At 37.0% G+C, this 19,790-nt stretch overlaps 1 protein-coding gene across 1 annotated transcript in view; it reads right to left on the bottom strand.

Annotated features, from left to right (window-relative positions):
• The window catches only part of LOC121427204 (ribosome biogenesis protein BMS1 homolog), a 40,446-nt gene that overhangs the window by 5,473 nt on the left and 15,183 nt on the right, over positions 1-19,790 (bottom strand). Inside the window, exons 10-21 of the mRNA XM_041623478.1 lie at positions 17,198-17,384; positions 16,380-16,481; positions 15,706-15,869; positions 14,058-14,139; positions 12,359-12,636; positions 7,822-7,908; positions 6,891-6,992; positions 5,237-5,417; positions 4,380-4,438; positions 3,404-3,526; positions 1,964-2,111; positions 601-776 (exon numbers count right to left, since the gene is read on the bottom strand). Of these exons, the coding sequence (XP_041479412.1) occupies positions 601-776; positions 1,964-2,111; positions 3,404-3,526; positions 4,380-4,438; positions 5,237-5,417; positions 6,891-6,992; positions 7,822-7,908; positions 12,359-12,636; positions 14,058-14,139; positions 15,706-15,869; positions 16,380-16,481; positions 17,198-17,384 (1,689 nt within the window). The remainder of the gene's footprint in view (positions 1-600; positions 777-1,963; positions 2,112-3,403; positions 3,527-4,379; positions 4,439-5,236; positions 5,418-6,890; positions 6,993-7,821; positions 7,909-12,358; positions 12,637-14,057; positions 14,140-15,705; positions 15,870-16,379; positions 16,482-17,197; positions 17,385-19,790) is intronic.

The raw sequence follows: 19,790 nt of genomic DNA, 5'->3' as shown, positions 1-19,790 counted from the left end.
CATCCCAAAGGTCTCCCTAATGGTTACTGCTTTCCTCCCTGAGTGGCCCCTCGTACGACACTATCCTGTCACTTGATCATGCAGACACTTCCTTCTTCTTCTTCCTATATAAGTACATACCACCTGTGGTGTATTGTCGTACTGTATTGTGGATTTGAATGCTGAGTGCTGAGAATCCACCGTTGAAGTTGTGGTAAAAGAAGCAAACATATACATAATATTTACATATTTACATATAAATGCAGACTAACATAGTCTGACATGTTGCACCTCACTCTTGAATATATTTGCTGAGGTGCTGTCTACGACGTCCTGAGGTAGATTCCATAACCTGACAGTGGCAGGAAAGAAGGAATTTTGTAACATTCCGTATTTGCAAATGGAATCATGAGTTTTTGAGAATGACCTCGGGATTTGAATGATGAGTGTTTCAGTTGTTGCCGGACGTCTACAAGATTATTAATGATGCGATACATTAGTAGTCTTGGCTTGGGCCCTACGCTCTTGAAGGGTTTGCCACTGTAGTTGTCGAAGCATAGCAGAAATGCTGCTTCACAAAATGAAAGGAAATAATTGAATGTATTATATAGTTAAACCTACCTTATAGTTAGAATCTTTATCATTAGGCACAGGGATGTTAGCATCGTGTCTGAGTTGTCCAACTGTCCTCATTCCTGTCCAGTTCCCTCGGTTTTCCGCGGAAAGCAGTAGAGTAGTCACAGGATTGTACAGCTTGGGAATGGCGACTTGGAACCATGTACTCACAAACACAATATCTAGGATAAAACCATAAAATACAATGGACACTCCATGCACATGGTGGCAGTGATAGTGATTTTTTAAAAGATCTAATTGCAAATAAAGCAGAAATGCTTGTAAGCATCAAAGATGTTTGTTTTTAACCCTAATTCTCCCGGGGTGGCATAATGGCCCCCCCCAACAATTTTCGCGATATATCTGCTGCGCGAAATTTTTTCACCTCGCAGCTCACTGACTTTTTACATTCAACTCTCGCGCAAATTTTGAGACCAAATTTGTGACACCCGGGTACACGGTTACGACATTACGCAACATTATGCAAGTGCATGTCAGACCCAAAATTGCTCATAAACGTGATTTCATGTACAAATCCAATGCAAATTGCATATTTAGCCAAAATTCATAAATGTATCATTATTTCTACTTTTACTGATTAAACTTAAATAATTTTGCCTTGTTTATGATCAGAATTATGTCTGGAACAATTTCCATTGAAAAAAACAATAAAAAACAAAAAGTAAAAAAACAAAGAAATACATAAGAAATTCATAAAACAATAAAATACATAAGAAATTTATTTCCAAACCAAAGTTTTTTTGAATTACGATTGTTAAGAATGCTACACAGAAAATTTTTACCAAAAATTATCATTCAAGGAGCTTTCTTTAGTGAATTAGAGCAAAAAGTATGATTTATGCATAAATTAGCATAATTAATTCATATAAAATAAAATCTCATTATTTTGGAAAATTTTACCATACAGCCTTGTAGATTACATCGCACACTACCAGCGTGCAAAGTTTTGCGTCGCTCGCGCGATCGGCGGCCGAGATCTGAAGGGGGGGCCATAATGGCCCCCCCCCGGGAATGACAAGAATCAAAATACCCCGATTTAGGGTTAAAGAAATCTGTAACATTTATGGATCGCAATGCGTCGTTTCATGATGCAGTTACAATTCAAGTCAGTTCATAAAGGAAATTCGTTTCAGGATTTACATAATTATTGAAAAGATACATGATGCAACTCAAAATACATGAATGTAACATATATGATTTACGCAGCAATATTTAAATGCAAGTAAGACCAAAAATTGCTCAAAAACAAGATTTCATGCAAAATAATGTGTTTTTAGATAAAAACACAAAATTATTTTTGCTTTTATTGACTGCAGTCATTTAATTGGAATCCCCAAGAGATACCTACCACTCCTGAGAATCTTATCCTCAAAGGTGGCTCTAAACGCTCCTGCCGGTGACTTCAACGGTTTCTTGATCTGACCACGGATACCGCTGACCGTTCTAATGGATGCTCCTTCAAACTTGACCACTTCCAAGGCAGTATTGAACATACCCTACACACATCCCACATAAAAGAATTCAATAATGAATAACAGATTTGCATCTATATATAACTTTTTTAACAAATGGGTCTATGCAATGAGAGTGAAGAGTGCCTGTGATTTGTAAGCTGCTACATTTGCAGTAGTTGTGGCCCAGTGAAATAGTTTCCAGACTTTGAGACAGAGGGTGTGGATTCGAATCCCAGCCAGCCAAGGCATATTTTCCTCCAGCAAGAAATCAATCCAAATTGATATGCACTCGACCCGGGTGAGGTGAACGGGTACCCGGTAGGATTTAATCTTTGGACACTTATTATATCCACATTGTCTTGTAGGAGTTGGTCAAATAATCAGGTCGTCAAACACCATCATGGCTAAGACCGTTTTGGCTACTGGCAATTTGGTCTCACTTTGTCAAACTGCCACAGCCACCATCAGAAAAGCTGCACTATATGGCCCGAATTCACAAAGGTGGTTTTGAAAACCCAGGGTTGCATCCATGGTTTATGCAGATTTCCTGTACACATCACACTTATTTTACCACGCATATTAAGAAATGTCCAATGCTGATGCGCGCTTTTGTCACAGTACGCCAAATTGACGCCTGTTGCCGTGGTAATCCATGCTATTTTATTCATCAGTCTACTGTTTTGAATAATGAGTCCAATCTTCAAACAGTGGACTCATGAATAAATTAGCATATCTAACCATGGTAACAGGCGTCAATTTGGCGCACTGTGACAAAAGCGCGCATAAGCACTGGACATTTTTTTTTATCATGCGCCCGATACACGGTAAATTGAGCGTAATTTATACAGGAAATCTGCATAAACCATGGACTCAACCGTGGGTTTTCAAAACCACCTTTGTGAATTCGGGCCTATGCCTCGCTTCTCCTATGCCCGTGAGACTAACATGGGGGTCAGGTGGCCCAAAAGGTTGAGTATTTCATGGAATCGTCAAATTACTCCATAGACACATTCAAACTATTGAACTTTGAAGGGGTATCGTCGTCTGTTCTCATGGTGAATTTGACACCCATCGGATATGAATCACCCAGAGTAGAACAAGACTTTTGACATTATGTCATGCCACTGGAAATTACCTTGTAGCAGAGTCGCTCCCTGGCCTAACTGGCCAAAGGATGTCTCCGTGGGACACCAAGTTTGCTTTACTCCAAATAGGTCTCTGTTATAGGCATTTCAAATACTTTTTCACAATATCTGGGTTAAGCAAAATACAATCCACCCCTCTTCCCCTCCCATGAAAGCGAAAGTCCATATGCTCGTTACATCTGGCCTCACCTGTATAAATGCTGTATTCTTGTGGATCTTCATGGGCGTACCGGTCAGCTTGAGTTTCTTAACGATGTTGACAGACTTGTCTAGATCCAGGATCACTCCAGTTGCAGCTATCCTGAAGCCAGCCTGTAGATTTAAAGACAAAATCCCAAACAATTTGAGTCTAATCCAATTTCAGGTAGCTGCAGCGGATAATAATTCCATTAGAATCTCTTTATATAACGGTCAATTGCCACCACATCATTGTAGCTCTTGATCTAGTATGTTTATGTAAGCCATACTTTGTGAAATCATGAAATTTCAGCTGTATAGAATGAAGATCACAAACACAAAGTGGGACAGTGCATTATTGCTGCTTGGAAGAACACTTTACACTTGGCTGGAATATTACGCTTACTTTGCTCATTTTTCAATCATAAGCCAAAATTATGCATATTGCAATACCACTCCTGTTCTTAAAGACCTCCATTGGTTGCCCATAAAGGATCACATGGTTTTCAAAATTCTACTTTTGGTTTATCATATCGTCAATGGATCCGCACTTCATTACAACAAGTCTCTTATACACCACTATCAACCTGCACGCACACTGCGATCATCCCAATCTAGTCTCTTACATATCCTACTATCTAAAAAATCCTGGGTCGATCGAGTCTTCGTTCATGCCGGACCAGCCCTGTGGAATTCACTACCACAGGAGCTGAAGAACTCAAAGTCTGCAACATTCTTTAAGGGCAACCTAAAATTGCATTTTGTTCACCAGCTGGTACTAGGTTTGAAGACAGACATTTTTCCTCATTTGTAATTTATCCTTTCTTGTACTTCTAATAGTTCCCTTTACTTTGATGTTTTGCTCTGTTCTAAGCACCTTGAGCATTTAATCAAAATGGAAAAGATACTATATAAATCACATGTATTATTATTATGTATTATTAATCAAAGCTTGGGAGGACTTGGGATTTTAGGTGTTAACACTCACCATTCTACCAGCAACAGACTGTACAGCCAAAACTCCAGTGCCCTGACGTGTAATGGGACCTGCAAGCAAAACAAAGATGTAATGTGTCATTTTGAATTTTGTAAAGAGTTTGCTTTTTGGTCCTCTATCCCATCAAATTCAAAGATTACAGCTTGTTCAAAATTCAGCTTCACAACTCGTAACACAAAGAAACAAGTACCAATATCCCAAATCTCAAAAACTTACACTGGCTACCTAACCAATCCCACATACATAAGAGTACTTTTATTAGCCTACCAAAGGTTATCATCGGCCCCCTTCTCTCCCTTGTAAAACCTAACCCCAGGTGATGGACTGGCAGTGCATGTTTTCTGGAGTGAATTTGGATTGACTACACTATGGGTCCCCCTCCCTCCACCCCAACCATCCAGTCACTATAAAACAAAACTTCATTTCCTACCCTAGGTGATGGACTAGCAGTGCATGTTTTGGGGTGTACTTGGATTGACGTCATGATGAGCCCCCTCCCTCCACCCCAACCTACCAGTCACTATAAAACAAAACATCATTTCCTACCCTAGGTGATGGACTAGCAGTGCATGTTTTCTGGGGTGTCATTGGATTGACTACACTATGAGCCCCCATCCCCTGAAAAACCAAACTTCTTTTCCTACCCCATATGATGGACTAGCAGTGCATGTTTCCTGCTGTGTCCTTGAATCAACTACACTATAAACCCATCCCCCTCGATCCCCTGAAAAACAAAACTTTCAATTCCTACCCCATATGATGGAAAGGCAGTGCATGTTTTCCCGGGTGTCATTGGATTGACTACACTATGAGCCCCCATCCTCCATAAAACAAACGTCATTTCCTACCCCATATGATGGACTGGCAGTGCATATGTTCTGGGGTGTACTTGAGGAGTCTATTGCGTCCATTATGATCTTGGATGGAATAGAGTGGTATGGTCTGGAAACGTCTCCAACCCACTGATAAGATGATAGGATCTCTGGTCTTCAGGATCTTAGGGTACCATCTGTGCTTCTTCAGTCTCATCTGAATGAGAAGTCATTCAAGAAATACATTACATTTATTTATTTTTTATTCATTAAAACCTCTTGATACAGGATAACATGTTCAGATAAAATACACTGTTTTTCAACACGGTCCTGTTACATTAAAAATATCAAACAACAATGCACACAAATTGAGTTAAAATACTGGGCATGCTTAATTTACAATAAAAGTTGCACAAAAAATAGAGCAGGAAGATAAAGAGAGGTAAGACAGAGATAGTGTGGTTAAGTATATGGCAGAAGTAGAGAGAGGGAGAAAGAGAGAGAGGTGAAAGAAATACAGAATTATTCATACAATTAACTATACAATAAAATATGGGGAAAAATCAGTCTACTGTCAATTTAAAAATACTTGTTTTTGTACAACATCTTGAAAAATGTAGGAGGTTAGAAATATTCTGGAGTTCATTTGGCAAGGAGTTCCATGTCTTTATTGCACTAAATTTAAAGGATTGCTCGAAACTTTCAATATTTGGCATAGGTAATACAGCATTCAGTGAATAAGCATTACGTGTATCCATGTCTATCAATAAATAGTTCAATATCATTACAGAGGGGCATGAAACTCAGAATACAGGAAATCTCCTTCCACAGGCCTATGTAAAATATGTGAATTAGGATGGTCTTGATACACATACCCTTCATCATACAATTGGAAATATATTGTGATTTTTTTTTAAATAATGGACATTTGATATCTGATGAAAAAAAAGGATTCTTGGAATGCTAGAGCATAAAAAAATCTTATTATTTCTTGTCCATAGATATTGAAAAGATTAAAATAAAATTATTCATGACTGTAGTGAGTACATTCAATAATACTACAGATTGAAATCATGCATCTGGGATAAGAGGATGTTTTGGAAGTGGCTATGGCATAATGGGTTTATTGTCTAGCCGACTATACCACATGTATTTGGAAAGTAAGAGTGGCTAAATGAAGACGTAATTATTGCGCCCTTTCTGATAATTTATCAAAGAAATAATAGTACTAATAATAGGCATTTATATAGCACCATCTATCTAGAAATATTCTACTCTGAGGCGCGATGTTATTATTATTATAACACAGCTTTATCTAAAACTGCCTTTCAGCATTCAAGGAATTAATCCTGCCGGGTACCCATTCACCTCACCTGGGTTGAGTGCAGCACAGTGTGGATGAATTTTTTGCTGAAGGAAAATGCGCCATTTCTGGGATTCGAACCCACGACCCTCTGTTTGAAAGTCAGAAGACTAATCCACTGGGCCTCAACGCTCCACAATATATAATTGAGATTCAAAACGCAGTAATATAATTTTTTCTCTTCTAATTTTATTTAAAAATTGACAACTTTTCATAACACGATTAAGTGGGAGTCCATAAGAGTGTAGACTACGATTACTTTCACCCAATGCTGGGAAGAAACCCGATTCCATAAATCAGAATGGTTATCAAGGGTGGCATATTTACCTGCACATACCCTACTGCCTCTTCGCTGTTGAGCAGACCTCCGAGAATTATGGGATACATCGGGTCAAAATTGGTCACAAATTCACAAGGTACATCTGCAATCTGCCAAGTGAGAGAAAAAAAAATTGTGATTGAATGAAAGCGGGGAGGCGCGATAGCTCAGTCGGTAGAGCGGGGGATTTGTATTCCGGTGACCCGGGTTCGATTCCCACTTGGTACGCTAGCGCCCTTTGGTAAGGCATTAATCCTCAGTACCAGGTCCTTCGGAGAGAACCTTAAGCCGTCGGTCCTCTGGATGCTTGCTTACGAGCATTCATGCTTTCTTAGCAATCAGGTAAAAAAATCACCACCAATCAATCAATGTACGTCAAGGCTCACTGGTCCATATTCTTAAGTCTTTTATAATTTAGGTCATGGTCTAATTGTGCTTCAGTTTATGGAAATCCTATAAGATGTTACAGAGCACATATTTTGTATAGAATTTTTTTTTAAATGCATAGAAAATTGTGATATGATGCCAGGGCAGCGTTTCATAAAAAGGCTCGTCATATATTCTGTTGATTTTCGTTTCTTCTAAACCATTGTCTATCTATAGCGCCATCGCTTGGTCTGCTCAAAGTGCCTGCAAGAAGGGTGAGACACAAGGGAAATTTTTCCACTCTCCACCCTGGTGGTAATGGGTATCTGTAAGGTGTGAAAGCCTATTTAGTAATACATATTTTAAGACTTTTTTTTCTAATTCACCGTTTATTATCTTGCATTTATATTTAACTGTCAGGAGCCTTGAGCATTCCTTGGAGTGGATATATGCGCATTAAAAATGTGGTTATTATTATTATCATAATTTAATAAGCATGTTTTGCAATTGATTTTTGGAATACTCCCCAGGGAGTAGAGAAAGTGAACGCGTTGTGTGCGGGGTGGCACTAACCTCTACTCTGACATACATTCCTGAGCGGAAGCCCTCGTATTGTGTCCTCACTTCATCTTCCATGTCAGCAAACTCACTTCTGTTCAACTGAAAGAGAAAAGCCAGATGAGGATCAATGTTATGACTTCTCTGCTCTGTTGTGAGTTAGGGTGGCTGGAAGATTTGTACGGGGATGTGGCTACCAATTAAGTGATGATTTACCAAAAAATCTAATGTATTATTATCACCACTATTATTGATACTTGATTTTTAATACTACTATCATTATTATCATTTATCATTTGCAGATCACTATCACCATCATGAATGAATGTTGACATCAGTATCATCCCCATCATCATCATAATTACTATCAATGACTATTACTACACGTACAAGATTCATTACATAATCATAATTAAAATTATCACTACCATTATTATTTGCAGATCTTTACCATTATCATCAATTTCATCTTTATCATACCAATCACCAACAACCAACATCATCATAATAATAATATTCCGCATTTATATAGCGCTTTCAAAACGACGTATCTAAGTGCTTTACAGATATATTATTACACCGGTCATTGGATCCTTGCATGCACGCATACAATGTATGCACCTTCTCCACTCCCTGGGGAGCATTCCAACAAGAGTTCAAAAACTCAATTGCTAGGCATACTGCGTATAGGCTTTCGCATCCTACCGGGTACCCATTTAACACCTGGGTGGAGAGTGGCAAATTGTGGATTACGCCTTGCCAAAGGACGCTAGGCCATGGTGGGATTCGAACACACGACCCTCTGATTACAAGGCGAGAGTCAGAACCGCTACACCACGGCGCTTCCACATAATCATCCATGATTATTACATGTACATGAATGATGTACTACTAGATTCATTAAATCTATAATAAATATTATCACAATGATCATTAATAGTGAAAGTTGTATTTTACAGTAATGTATTATCACCATTTTCATTAATTATCATAATCATTATCATCATCAATATTCTCCCCCTGCTCCTCCTCCTCCTCATCATCATCATCATCAATATCGTCATCATCATCATCATCTTCATCATCATCTTCATCATCATTAATATCATTATCATGATGATGATGATGATGCACAGCATTTGTATAGCGCCATGTATCTGTCAAAGACATTCAAAGGCACATTGGAGGAGCAAGCCAAGAAGGGCGCGCACACAGAACTGTGACCCGCAGGTCTCTCCTCCTGATAACTGGTGGGGGAATGCAGGTGGACCACTACACCGGGGTTTCCCCCTACTCTTATTCGAAAAGTGCAGTGGGTTCTTAACGTGCAAGGGTGGTGATTCTCCTCTACACGGGGCCTCCATTTAACGTCCTATCCGAGGGACGGAGTGTTTTCCACTGTAACATAGCCTGCATCTATGAAACAGGGAAGAGACGTTTACACACATCATCATCATCATCACTACCAATGATTATTACTACTCGATTCATAACATCTAACATAATCATAATTATCAATACTAGTAATAGCTGTATTCTACAGGCATGTATTATGACCATTTTAATCGCTTCTGTCAGTCGTTATCATCTCCATCCTCAATGTGGTCATTATCCGTATAATTGTTATCATCATTGTTGTCGTCATCATCTCAATCACCATCATCATTAGTTCATTGTCATCATTATCATTCTTCATCATTAGTTCATCTTCATCATCATTAGTTCACCTTCATCATCTTCAGTTCATCTTCTTCCTCCTCATCATCATCATTATCATCACCATCATCAATCATCATCATCATCATCACCATCATCATCATCATTAGTTCATTTTCATCATCTTCAGTTCATCTTCTTCCTCATCATCATTATCATCATCATCAGCATCATCATCATCATCACCATCATCAATCATCATCATCATCACCATCACCAACATCATCATCATCATCATCAAAATTATCACATTAAGGTCATCAACAGCATAATCTCAATCTTTATCATTTTCATCATTTACCATTATTATCATTATCCATTATCCATCATCATTAGTTCATTTTCCTCATCATCATCATCATCATTAGTTCATCTTCATCATCAGTTCAGTTCATCTTCTTCATCATCATCATCATCATCAGCATCATCATCATCATCACCATCATCAATCATCATCATCATCACCATCATCATCATCATTAGTTCATTTTCATCATCATCATCATCATTAGTTAATCTTCATCATCATCAGTTCATCTTCTTCGTCATCGTCATCATCACCACCATCATCAAAATTATCACATTAAGGTCATCATCAGCATCAGCTCAATCTATATCATTATTTACCATTATTATCATTATCCATTATCCATCATCAATAGTTCATTTTCATCATCATCATCATCATTAGTTAATCTTCATCATCAGTTCATCTTCTTCGTCATCGTCATCATCACCACCATCATCAAAATTATCACATTAAGGTCATCATCAGCATCAGCTCAATCTATATCATTATTTACCATTATTATCATTATCCATTATCCATCATCAATAGTTCATTTTCATCATCATCATCATCATTAGTTAATCTTCATCATCATCAGTTCATCTTCTTCGTCATCGTCATCATCACCACCATCATCAAAATTATCACATTAAGGTCATCATCAGCATCAGCTCAATCTATATCATTATTTACCATTATTATCATTATCCATTATCCATCATCAATAGTTCATTTTCATCATCATCATCATCATTAGTTAATCTTCATCATCAGTTCATCTTCTTCGTCATCGTCATCATCACCACCATCATCAAAATTATCACATTAAGGTCATCATCAGCATCAGCTCAATCTATATCATTATTTACCATTATTATCATTATCCATTATCCATCATCAATAGTTCATTTTCATCATCATCATCATCATTAGTTAATCTTCATCATCATCAGTTCATCTTCTTCGTCATCGTCATCATCACCACCATCATCAAAATTATCACATTAAGGTCATCATCAGCATCAGCTCAATCTATATCATTATTTACCATTATTATCATTATCCATTATCCATCATCAATAGTTCATTTTCATCATCATCATCATCATTAGTTAATCTTCATCATCAGTTCATCTTCTTCGTCATCGTCATCATCACCACCATCATCAAAATTATCACATTAAGGTCATCATCAGCATCAGCTCAATCTATATCATTATTTACCATTATTATCATTATCCATTATCCATCATCAATAGTTCATTTTCATCATCATCATCATCATTAGTTAATCTTCATCATCAGTCCATCTTCTTCGTCATCGTCATCATCACCACCATCATCAAAATTATCACATTAAGGTCATCATCAGCATCAGCTCAATCTATATCATTATTTACCATTATTATCATTATCCATTATCCATCATCAATAGTTCATTTTCATCATCATCATCATCATTAGTTAATCTTCATCATCAGTTCATCTTCTTCGTCATCGTCATCATCACCACCATCATCAAAATTATCACATTAAGGTCATCATCAGCATCAGCTTAATCTATATCATTATTTACCATTATTATCATTATCCATTATCCATCATCAATAGTTCATTTTCATCATCATCATCATCATTAGTTAATCTTCATCATCAGTTCATCTTCTTCGTCATCGTCATCATCACCACCATCATCAAAATTATCACATTAAGGTCATCATCAGCATCAGCTCAATCTATATCATTATTTACCATTATTATCATTATCCATTATCCATCATCAATAGTTCATTTTCATCATCATCATCATCATTAGTTAGTCTTCATCATCAGTTCATCTTCTTCATCATCGTCATCATCACCACCATCATCAAAATTATCACATTAAGGTCATCATCAGCATCAGCTCAATCTATATCATTATTTACCATTATTATCATTATCCATTATCCATCATCAATAGTTCATTTTCATCATCATCATCATCATTAGTTAATCTTCATCATCAGTTCATCTTCTTCGTCATCGTCATCATCACCACCATCATCAAAATTATCACATTAAGGTCATCATCAGCATCAGCTCAATCTATATCATTATTTACCATTATTATCATTATCCATTATCCATCATCAATAGTTCATTTTCATCATCATCATCATCATTAGTTAATCTTCATCATCAGTTCATCTTCTTCGTCATCGTCATCATCACCACCATCATCAAAATTATCACATTAAGGTCATCATCAGCATCAGCTCAATCTATATCATTATTTACCATTATTATCATTATCCATTATCCATCATCAATAGTTCATTTTCATCATCATCATCATCATCATTAGTTCATCTTCATCATCAGTTCAGTTCATCTTCTTCATCATCATCATCATCATCATCATTAGTTAATCTTCATCATCAGTTCATCTTCTTTGTCATCATCATCATCACCACCACCATAAAAATTGTCACAATAAGGTCATCATCAGCATCAGCTCAATCTATATCATTATTTACCATTATTATCATCATCCGTTTTACATACCTGTGCTTGTTGGTTCATTTCTTCTTTCAACTCATCAAAGTATGATTCTCCTCCTTTATTATCGTAGTCTGCATTAAATAACTCCTTCATTTTCCTCTTCTTCTCAGCCCTCTTCTCGGCCAGCGTCATATCTCTTTTGCTCTTCTTCTTTTCTTCCTCGTCGACATCACCTTCCTCATCGTCATCCTCGTCGTCGCTGTCGTCAGCCTGGGATTGGGAAGGCTCCGCCTTATGCACCTCGCCCGTTTCCAAATCTTCAAAGTCCCCATACAGTTCATCTTTATTCCATAAAATAATGCAATCAGAATATCAACATTTGTGTAAACTTTACAAGAATACTGAGTGTATGGCATTCTTCACCATTTCCCGACCATTTTCCTTTCAATAAACTTGATTACCATTTGGCACATATAATTTAATATCAGTAATTCATCCCAGCTGACAAAGTAGTTAATACCCAGAGGGGCCATTTTTTGCACGATAGAGCTTAATTTCCATGAGCTTTAAAGAACAAATGTAAATCACAATGAAATTCCTTGAATGCTTGAGCACCTAGGCAGCTCAGCTAAAGCTGGGGTAATAATAGCAGCAGGGACCGCTGGTAGAACAGTTCTCGAAACTGAAGTGGCTACCCTGGGTAAATATGCCTATTATTATCATCATTATAAGTTAAATATTTGGGCTTCAAAACACCTGGTAATTCACTTTGTGTGTTTGCATCCACCTGAACCAGAAAAAGTTCCCATACTAATGCATGCATGAGCTAAGATTTGTGCTAATTTCACTGTATTGATGACAAACACATGCTGTTAGAAATGTACAATTGCTGAGAAATAGACAAGATAAACATGTTGTTCAAGCAAGGTGTTTTTTTTTTTATTTCTAGGCAATACCACACTGTACCACATATGCTTATCTTCTTCATAGTGATCTTTTTCCAGCTTAGATTTCATAAATTATTTATTTATTTATTTATTTATTAGAACATATTTAATCAGGTACAAAAGATCAGCAGAAAATGTTTTTCATCAATGACCTGATGAAAACATAAAGAACATTATAAGTCATCAAATCATAAATCTAAATCAAAGATATCAATACTTAGTAACATAAATAAACAAAAATTGTTACTTAAATGATAATATGAATCAAACTAAAATATTTAAGTTATCAAAAGGGAACAGCATCTAATTTTAAAATTACTAATTGTATAATTTATTTGCTGATAAAAACAATGAATAATGAAATAATTATGGCATTAGAGAAAATTATAACCTGTGATATGATAATATCCGGTCTGTTGGCTCAGCTGGTATTGCATCCGTCTCACAACAGGGGGGGCTGGAGTTCAAACCCCAGCCGCATCAGACCAAAAGACATAACAAGATTTTGGTTGCTGCTACGTTGTTTAACGATCCGGCACTGCTCAGCGGCTGCCGGGCCCACCGTCAATTGGGCAAAATGGATTTTCAGAATATTTTTATTTCAGTATATCATTTCGAACAATAGACTATGGACTTTCATTTTTCATATAAAGCACGTATGAGGCACCAATTATTTAATTGGCTCTTCAATGGTGCACTATTAACATGTATAAACCTTGCTTTTAAAGACTTTCTCATGAAATCAAAGTTTGCTGAAATGCAGGTATTAATGGTGGTAACATTCCTGGAGAAAGAAGAAGCTCATTTCAACTCACCATCTTGCTCTAAGAGAGTCTTTGCATCTTCTTCTTCACCCCACTTTCCTGTCACCATACAATCAGCTATAAGGCTCTTCATCTGAAAAAAAAAAATAATAAATTCAGCTTCAACGGCAGACCTGTCAACCTCTTGGAATGAAAAACTGTATTCTGTGATGAAAAAAAAAGTATTTTTCCCAAAAAAGTGTATTTTATAATAAAATGTTTGGCGCACTCACTCATCGCGGCGTTCAAGCTACATGCAAGCTAAAATGCGCACTGCTCATGCAGATGAAAAAAAAACATTGAAACATGTGTATATCTCACCCTGGTTTTAACAAAATGATTGAAAACAAAAAAGTTACCTGAAATTACATTGATCTAATAACCATATTTGTGTACGTTTTATGAAATAGAGAAATATATAGAGATGATATTTCTCAATAAATTAAGATTTTGTAAAAAAAATCATATTTTTTAGAGAAAAAACATACTGCCATATTTTGGTTGCAAAAACGTACTAAATACACCTAAAACATACTGATTGGCAGGTCTGTAACTGGCAAGCTATGCAAAACCAAATATGATTGATTTCCAACCAAAATATGTTGCTAAGACCTGTTATCAAGTGAGGTGAATTGTTATGAAATCCAGGTAATAATTGCAACTCAAAAAATAGTAATGCAAGAATTTTCTTTGAATAATGCTAAAATTTGATGCTCTCTACATTTATAATGATAGAGTGAGCGAATGATCCGATCAACCACAACTATGGAAAGCCAGCAACGTCGACATCTTAAATACACGTTTATTCAAAACATTTTCTGGATATGCCATTTTTTCATATATTAATTGCTTACATGAAAAGTTAGGGTGATTCTCTTTGCTAACAAAAGGCATAGCACAAATTTCCTGTTGAACAAAAAATATGACACTGATGGATTTCCATACATTTAAGATTGATTGGGTCGATCAAAGCTCTTCATAAGATGGGGCCGTGAATTTAAGCTTATCCAGGAAACATCTCCATTTTATATTTTATGAGTTTGAAACCCATCTAATCCAACATCCCTAACCATCTGCACAGGAAATGAAGAACAGTCGGTATCATTTATTGACCTTGATATGATTGATCAACAAAATAGTGTCATGTAGTCTAGTGGTTAGAGCATTGGACTCATAATCGCAAGGTTAGCGGTTCAAAACCGTGCTCTGCCATTGTCTCAACTTTGATAAAAAAAGACACGAGAGTAATTACCTGATTAACTTAGACATAAAATGTTTCCTATGTAATTTTTTATATACCAGCTTGGTGTTTACCAGCAAAAAGCTGTCCTGCCGAGTTCCTACAGGAGTTACCATAAACAGAAACAGTGTCACATCCTTATAAAAGAATCTTTCCCCCAATTTTTTTCCTTTCGATGTTTAGCTCATGCACAAAACATTTCCATCCTGCGTATTAGTAGTTTGAATCCCACCTCATCAAATCTCTAACCGTCTGCACAGGAAACGAAGAACAGTCATTATTCATCGCTTTGATATGAATGGTAGACAAAATGGTGTCACATCATTTTGATAGAATCTTTCCTCAAAAACTTCACACAATAGTTCTATCTGATATTAAGCTCATGAAGAAAACATCTTCATTTTGTCTTTTGAAACCCACCTCATCCAAAGTCCAATCTCTAACCGTCTGCACGGGAAACGAAGAACAATCGGTATCGTTCATCGCTTTCCTCATTTTCTTCTTGGATTCCTTGGTCTTGGTGAGGGTGAAGAGTCCACCCAACTCTGTACTGTCTTCCTCATCAGAAGAACCAGCCTCCACAGCTAATATCAATATAAAAGGTCAGAGGTCATACAAGATTATGAGGCAGAGTTAGTATCAAAGTGATGTCACATTCTTTTGTTAAAGGTTGTCAGCTCAAGAACCAGCCATAACAGCTTACGTGAAAATCAAAGGTCACAGGTCATAAGATTTTTAATGAAAGATAAAGGTTAAAAAAGTGCTAAAAATATACTTGAAAGGTCATTAAATGGATTAGGAACAGTAAACCAAGGTGATAATGTCACATTTTTTTGTTACTGCACAGCCATGGCTGTAAGAGCCCATCTAGATACTGTCTGGATGGTGCTACGTACTTTACGAAATGGCTCAAAATTTTCATGTACACCTTCTTGGGTAAAGACCCATAATGCATCATGCATATGGGAATGTATGTCCCTATTTACATGCAGTTATCCAGAGTGTTTGGGTTGTTTCTTTTCATACCATCCCGATTTGGCAACACTTAGGAGTACATGTATGCATGTGGGTGGATGAATGCGTGCATAACTTACCGGTACCGTAAACGAGTCTCCTCAGGTTTGGCGTTTCTGTTTGCTGTCTTAAGAAGCTCTCGGCCGCTCTTTGCTTGAGGTTCTCCTTCCATTTCAATTGACCTACAATCGTTCAAATCATTATACGAACCTCAGTTTAGCTATACAAGATTGATGGTGAATTTTAACAAGTGTATTTCATTTTCATTTAGCTGAACACATAGAGGTACATACATGTAGCTTTCCTAAGGTCAAAAATCAATCTTCTTTAGTCCTGAAATTGGCAACAATCATTAACTTTCAGTCAATCAATTTCAACTTTCATATTGACATTGATACAGATGTAACTTGAGTTACCAATTCGCATATTTCAACAGTGATTTTCTTACTTTCACTGCATACTTTGAAAAAAATTATAAAGCATAGATCCATATAACTTGAGTAAAAATCAATGATAGAGAATGATTTTACAAATTTTTTTTGACATTGATGGCTTTCCACATTGTTGAGGCTAATCTGATCAATCGCAACTCTTTCTGATCAATCACAACTCGTTGTAAGACGGGGCTAGAGCTGCCAACCTGAACAAGAGCATTTCAGTATTTTTAAAGCTGGAAATCAGTATTTTCAAAGAAATACCATAACACCACACATAAAACTGAAACTTGAGAAATCAGTATTTTGCATGAAACCATCAGTATTCTTCTCATTTTTCAGTACTAAATACTGAAAATCTACTTGGCAGCTCTACGGGGACAATGTGGGGCTATTAAGGCTGCTAATTTGCATGCCTTTAAAAAGCTTATACAGTTGGATATCTAAAGCTAAAATATTCTTACCCGATTGTTCGGCATCTTCATCATCCTCCTCCTCCTCATTCCTTCTTATCCCATCATCATCCTTGTTGGTATCCTCTTCACTGTCTTCCATTTCATCGTTCTCAAGGTCATCTTCGGGTCTCGATTCCTTCTCAAGTTCTAGCTCATCCTCACTATCTGCAAACGCAACGTCTCCTCGGGATGTACCCTAGAGCCACAAATAATAGAATATTTACAGCTGGTTAATATCATTTTACACATTCAGGACAATGTTTTATGTCATTGCTTCTTGTTGGTCGGTCTTCAAATTGGCAAAAGCAGTATTAAATTTTTATTGCTGCATCCTTCTTTTCAATGTTTACATATATGAACCAACAATAGATAAAATAGATGAATTCCATTTATTGATTCCACTTTTAAAACAAATATCATAATAGCATACTTGCCAACTTTAGAAAAAAAAAAGAGGAATCCATTTTTCACGCAGAGTAACGAGCGTGTGACATTTTGCGCGGGAAGGGTGTGGGGGTACCCCCCTGCCACGGTTAGAAATTTTTGGAATTTTAGAACATGAAATGGGGGGCTTTCCTTCACTTTTGAAGTGCCTTTTACCTGTCCACAAAGAAGAAAAATATCTTAATTTTGTCCCAGTGTAATGAAATATGAAACAGGAAAATCAACAGGATTCATTTCATTGTACCATATTTTTTTTACTTCAAAAACATGTATTTCCATTACAATAATAACTGGATATTTCTCAGAATACTCCTTGTATTTCTAAATAATTTTGGCTTTATTTCACGAAAACAGACTAACAGTCTAAATGCATATGTAACTTACACATGAACTTATTAATCATGCAATTGCAAATGCACCGGTACGGTACTAATCACTAACCCAGGGAGCTCCGAGCCGCGAAGCGGGCGGGCCGCGACTGGGCTAGGTACCGGTACTCAGTCACTGCCCACTGCACTCATGCACTGTCTGTATAACGATCGGAATCACAGTCACAACTCACATTCACAATCCAAACGACGCATTGGCGACGGTATCCAGTTTCCACACACTAAATTTGTAATTTTGGCTTCAAAATTTCACGGAAAACTATATCCTTTGGCCATTAATCTGACGATCATTGAGCTGGATCTTACGTTTGCACACGTATGCACTTGCAGCGCGGTAACCCACGGAGCTCCGGCCTGTGCCGGTTACCCGACAGGCCGAAGCTCCCTGGGTTAGCAGCGAGGTATACTCGCGCTCGCGACGTCGCAGCATGCATTGTATTTGCATGTGTTGTCGCTCTAGCTGTGTTTGCACGCGCTTCTGCAATGTGCGCGCCATGTGAGATAGGCAAAGTGAAAAACTACGTACAAGAGTGTGTTAAGTTGTGGAAAAATAATGCTATTTGGGATATCGCGATATCCAGGTGTCCGCAAGCTTCAGATTGGTCTAACCTTCGCTCCAGCCGTTTTTTCAATATTATCAATGTAAAAATTAATGAAAATCAGAATTATGGAGTTGATATTCGTAATGCGGAATTGGCAATAAAAAATCGGGATGATTCCACCAAATTCGGAATGGTTGGCAAGTATGACAACAAATGTATTCATAAACATAGTGTATAAATGATCAAATTAAGTATCCAACATAAGTATTTAAGCATAAGGTACACTACAAAATGTAAAAAAAAGTGAGGAGCCTAAATAAAAAGCAGAGCTTGTAGAAAATTAGGCTCCCAATTGGGAAAAAATATATTAAAGTTGTTACTTTAAGCGAACAAATGTGGTAACGGAATACATATTCATTACATAGATTGTTTTACACAAAATATATCGAAAGGCATCAAGTTATCAGAAAATGATGAAGTAGAAAAAAGAATTGCATTGCCAATTCAAGGAAATTAACGATTAGATTCTTTTGAAAATTTAACATCAAATGAAATATTGATCAATCAAATCGGTTACAACATACTGTGAGGAATCCTTGTCATTTTCTCCTATATTTTCGTATGCTTGGTATGAAAAGTTATCAGGAAAACTATAAACTGAGTGATTTCAAGTTTGGTGCTGACAATTGGTGTAAGTATTGGGCCGATTCTTGCACCAGCACAGCACCAAATCTGAAAGGAGGCAGGTGCTCGGACTGACACTACCAAGTGTTAAACTGTTAATGATGCAGTACAGCATTGATGTGATTGGTGTAATCTTCATACACCAACATTAGGTGTTGTAGATGGTGTAGGCAATCTGACATGCACTTTCAACACCAACACCCAACACCATCAACCAACTTGAAATCACCAAATAAGTCATTTTGTCCAGAGCAGTTGAACATATCCAGCACGATATGTTGTGAGTACATGGGAAAACAGCAGAAAATAATTTGGGTAAATCACATCACCAAATATGGGTCGTGTGGTCCAGTGGTTAGAGCATTGGACTCATAATCGCAAGGTTGTGAGTTCAAATCCCAATTCTGCCATTGTCTCCACTTTGATAAAAAGGCCCAAGAGTCATATCTGTCGTCTATAACGTCAGCCATTATGACTGATTAACCTAGACGTAAAATGTTTCATAGGTAATTGGTTATATATCAGCTTGGCGTTTACCAGCAA

This window comes from Lytechinus variegatus, chromosome 14 (assembly GCF_018143015.1).
Source record: "Lytechinus variegatus isolate NC3 chromosome 14, Lvar_3.0, whole genome shotgun sequence".
In the NCBI taxonomy this organism is placed as follows: Eukaryota; Metazoa; Echinodermata; class Echinoidea; order Temnopleuroida; family Toxopneustidae; genus Lytechinus; species Lytechinus variegatus.
The sequence above is the reverse complement of the archived record's forward strand: the minus strand, read 5'-3'. Positions and strand labels throughout refer to the sequence as shown.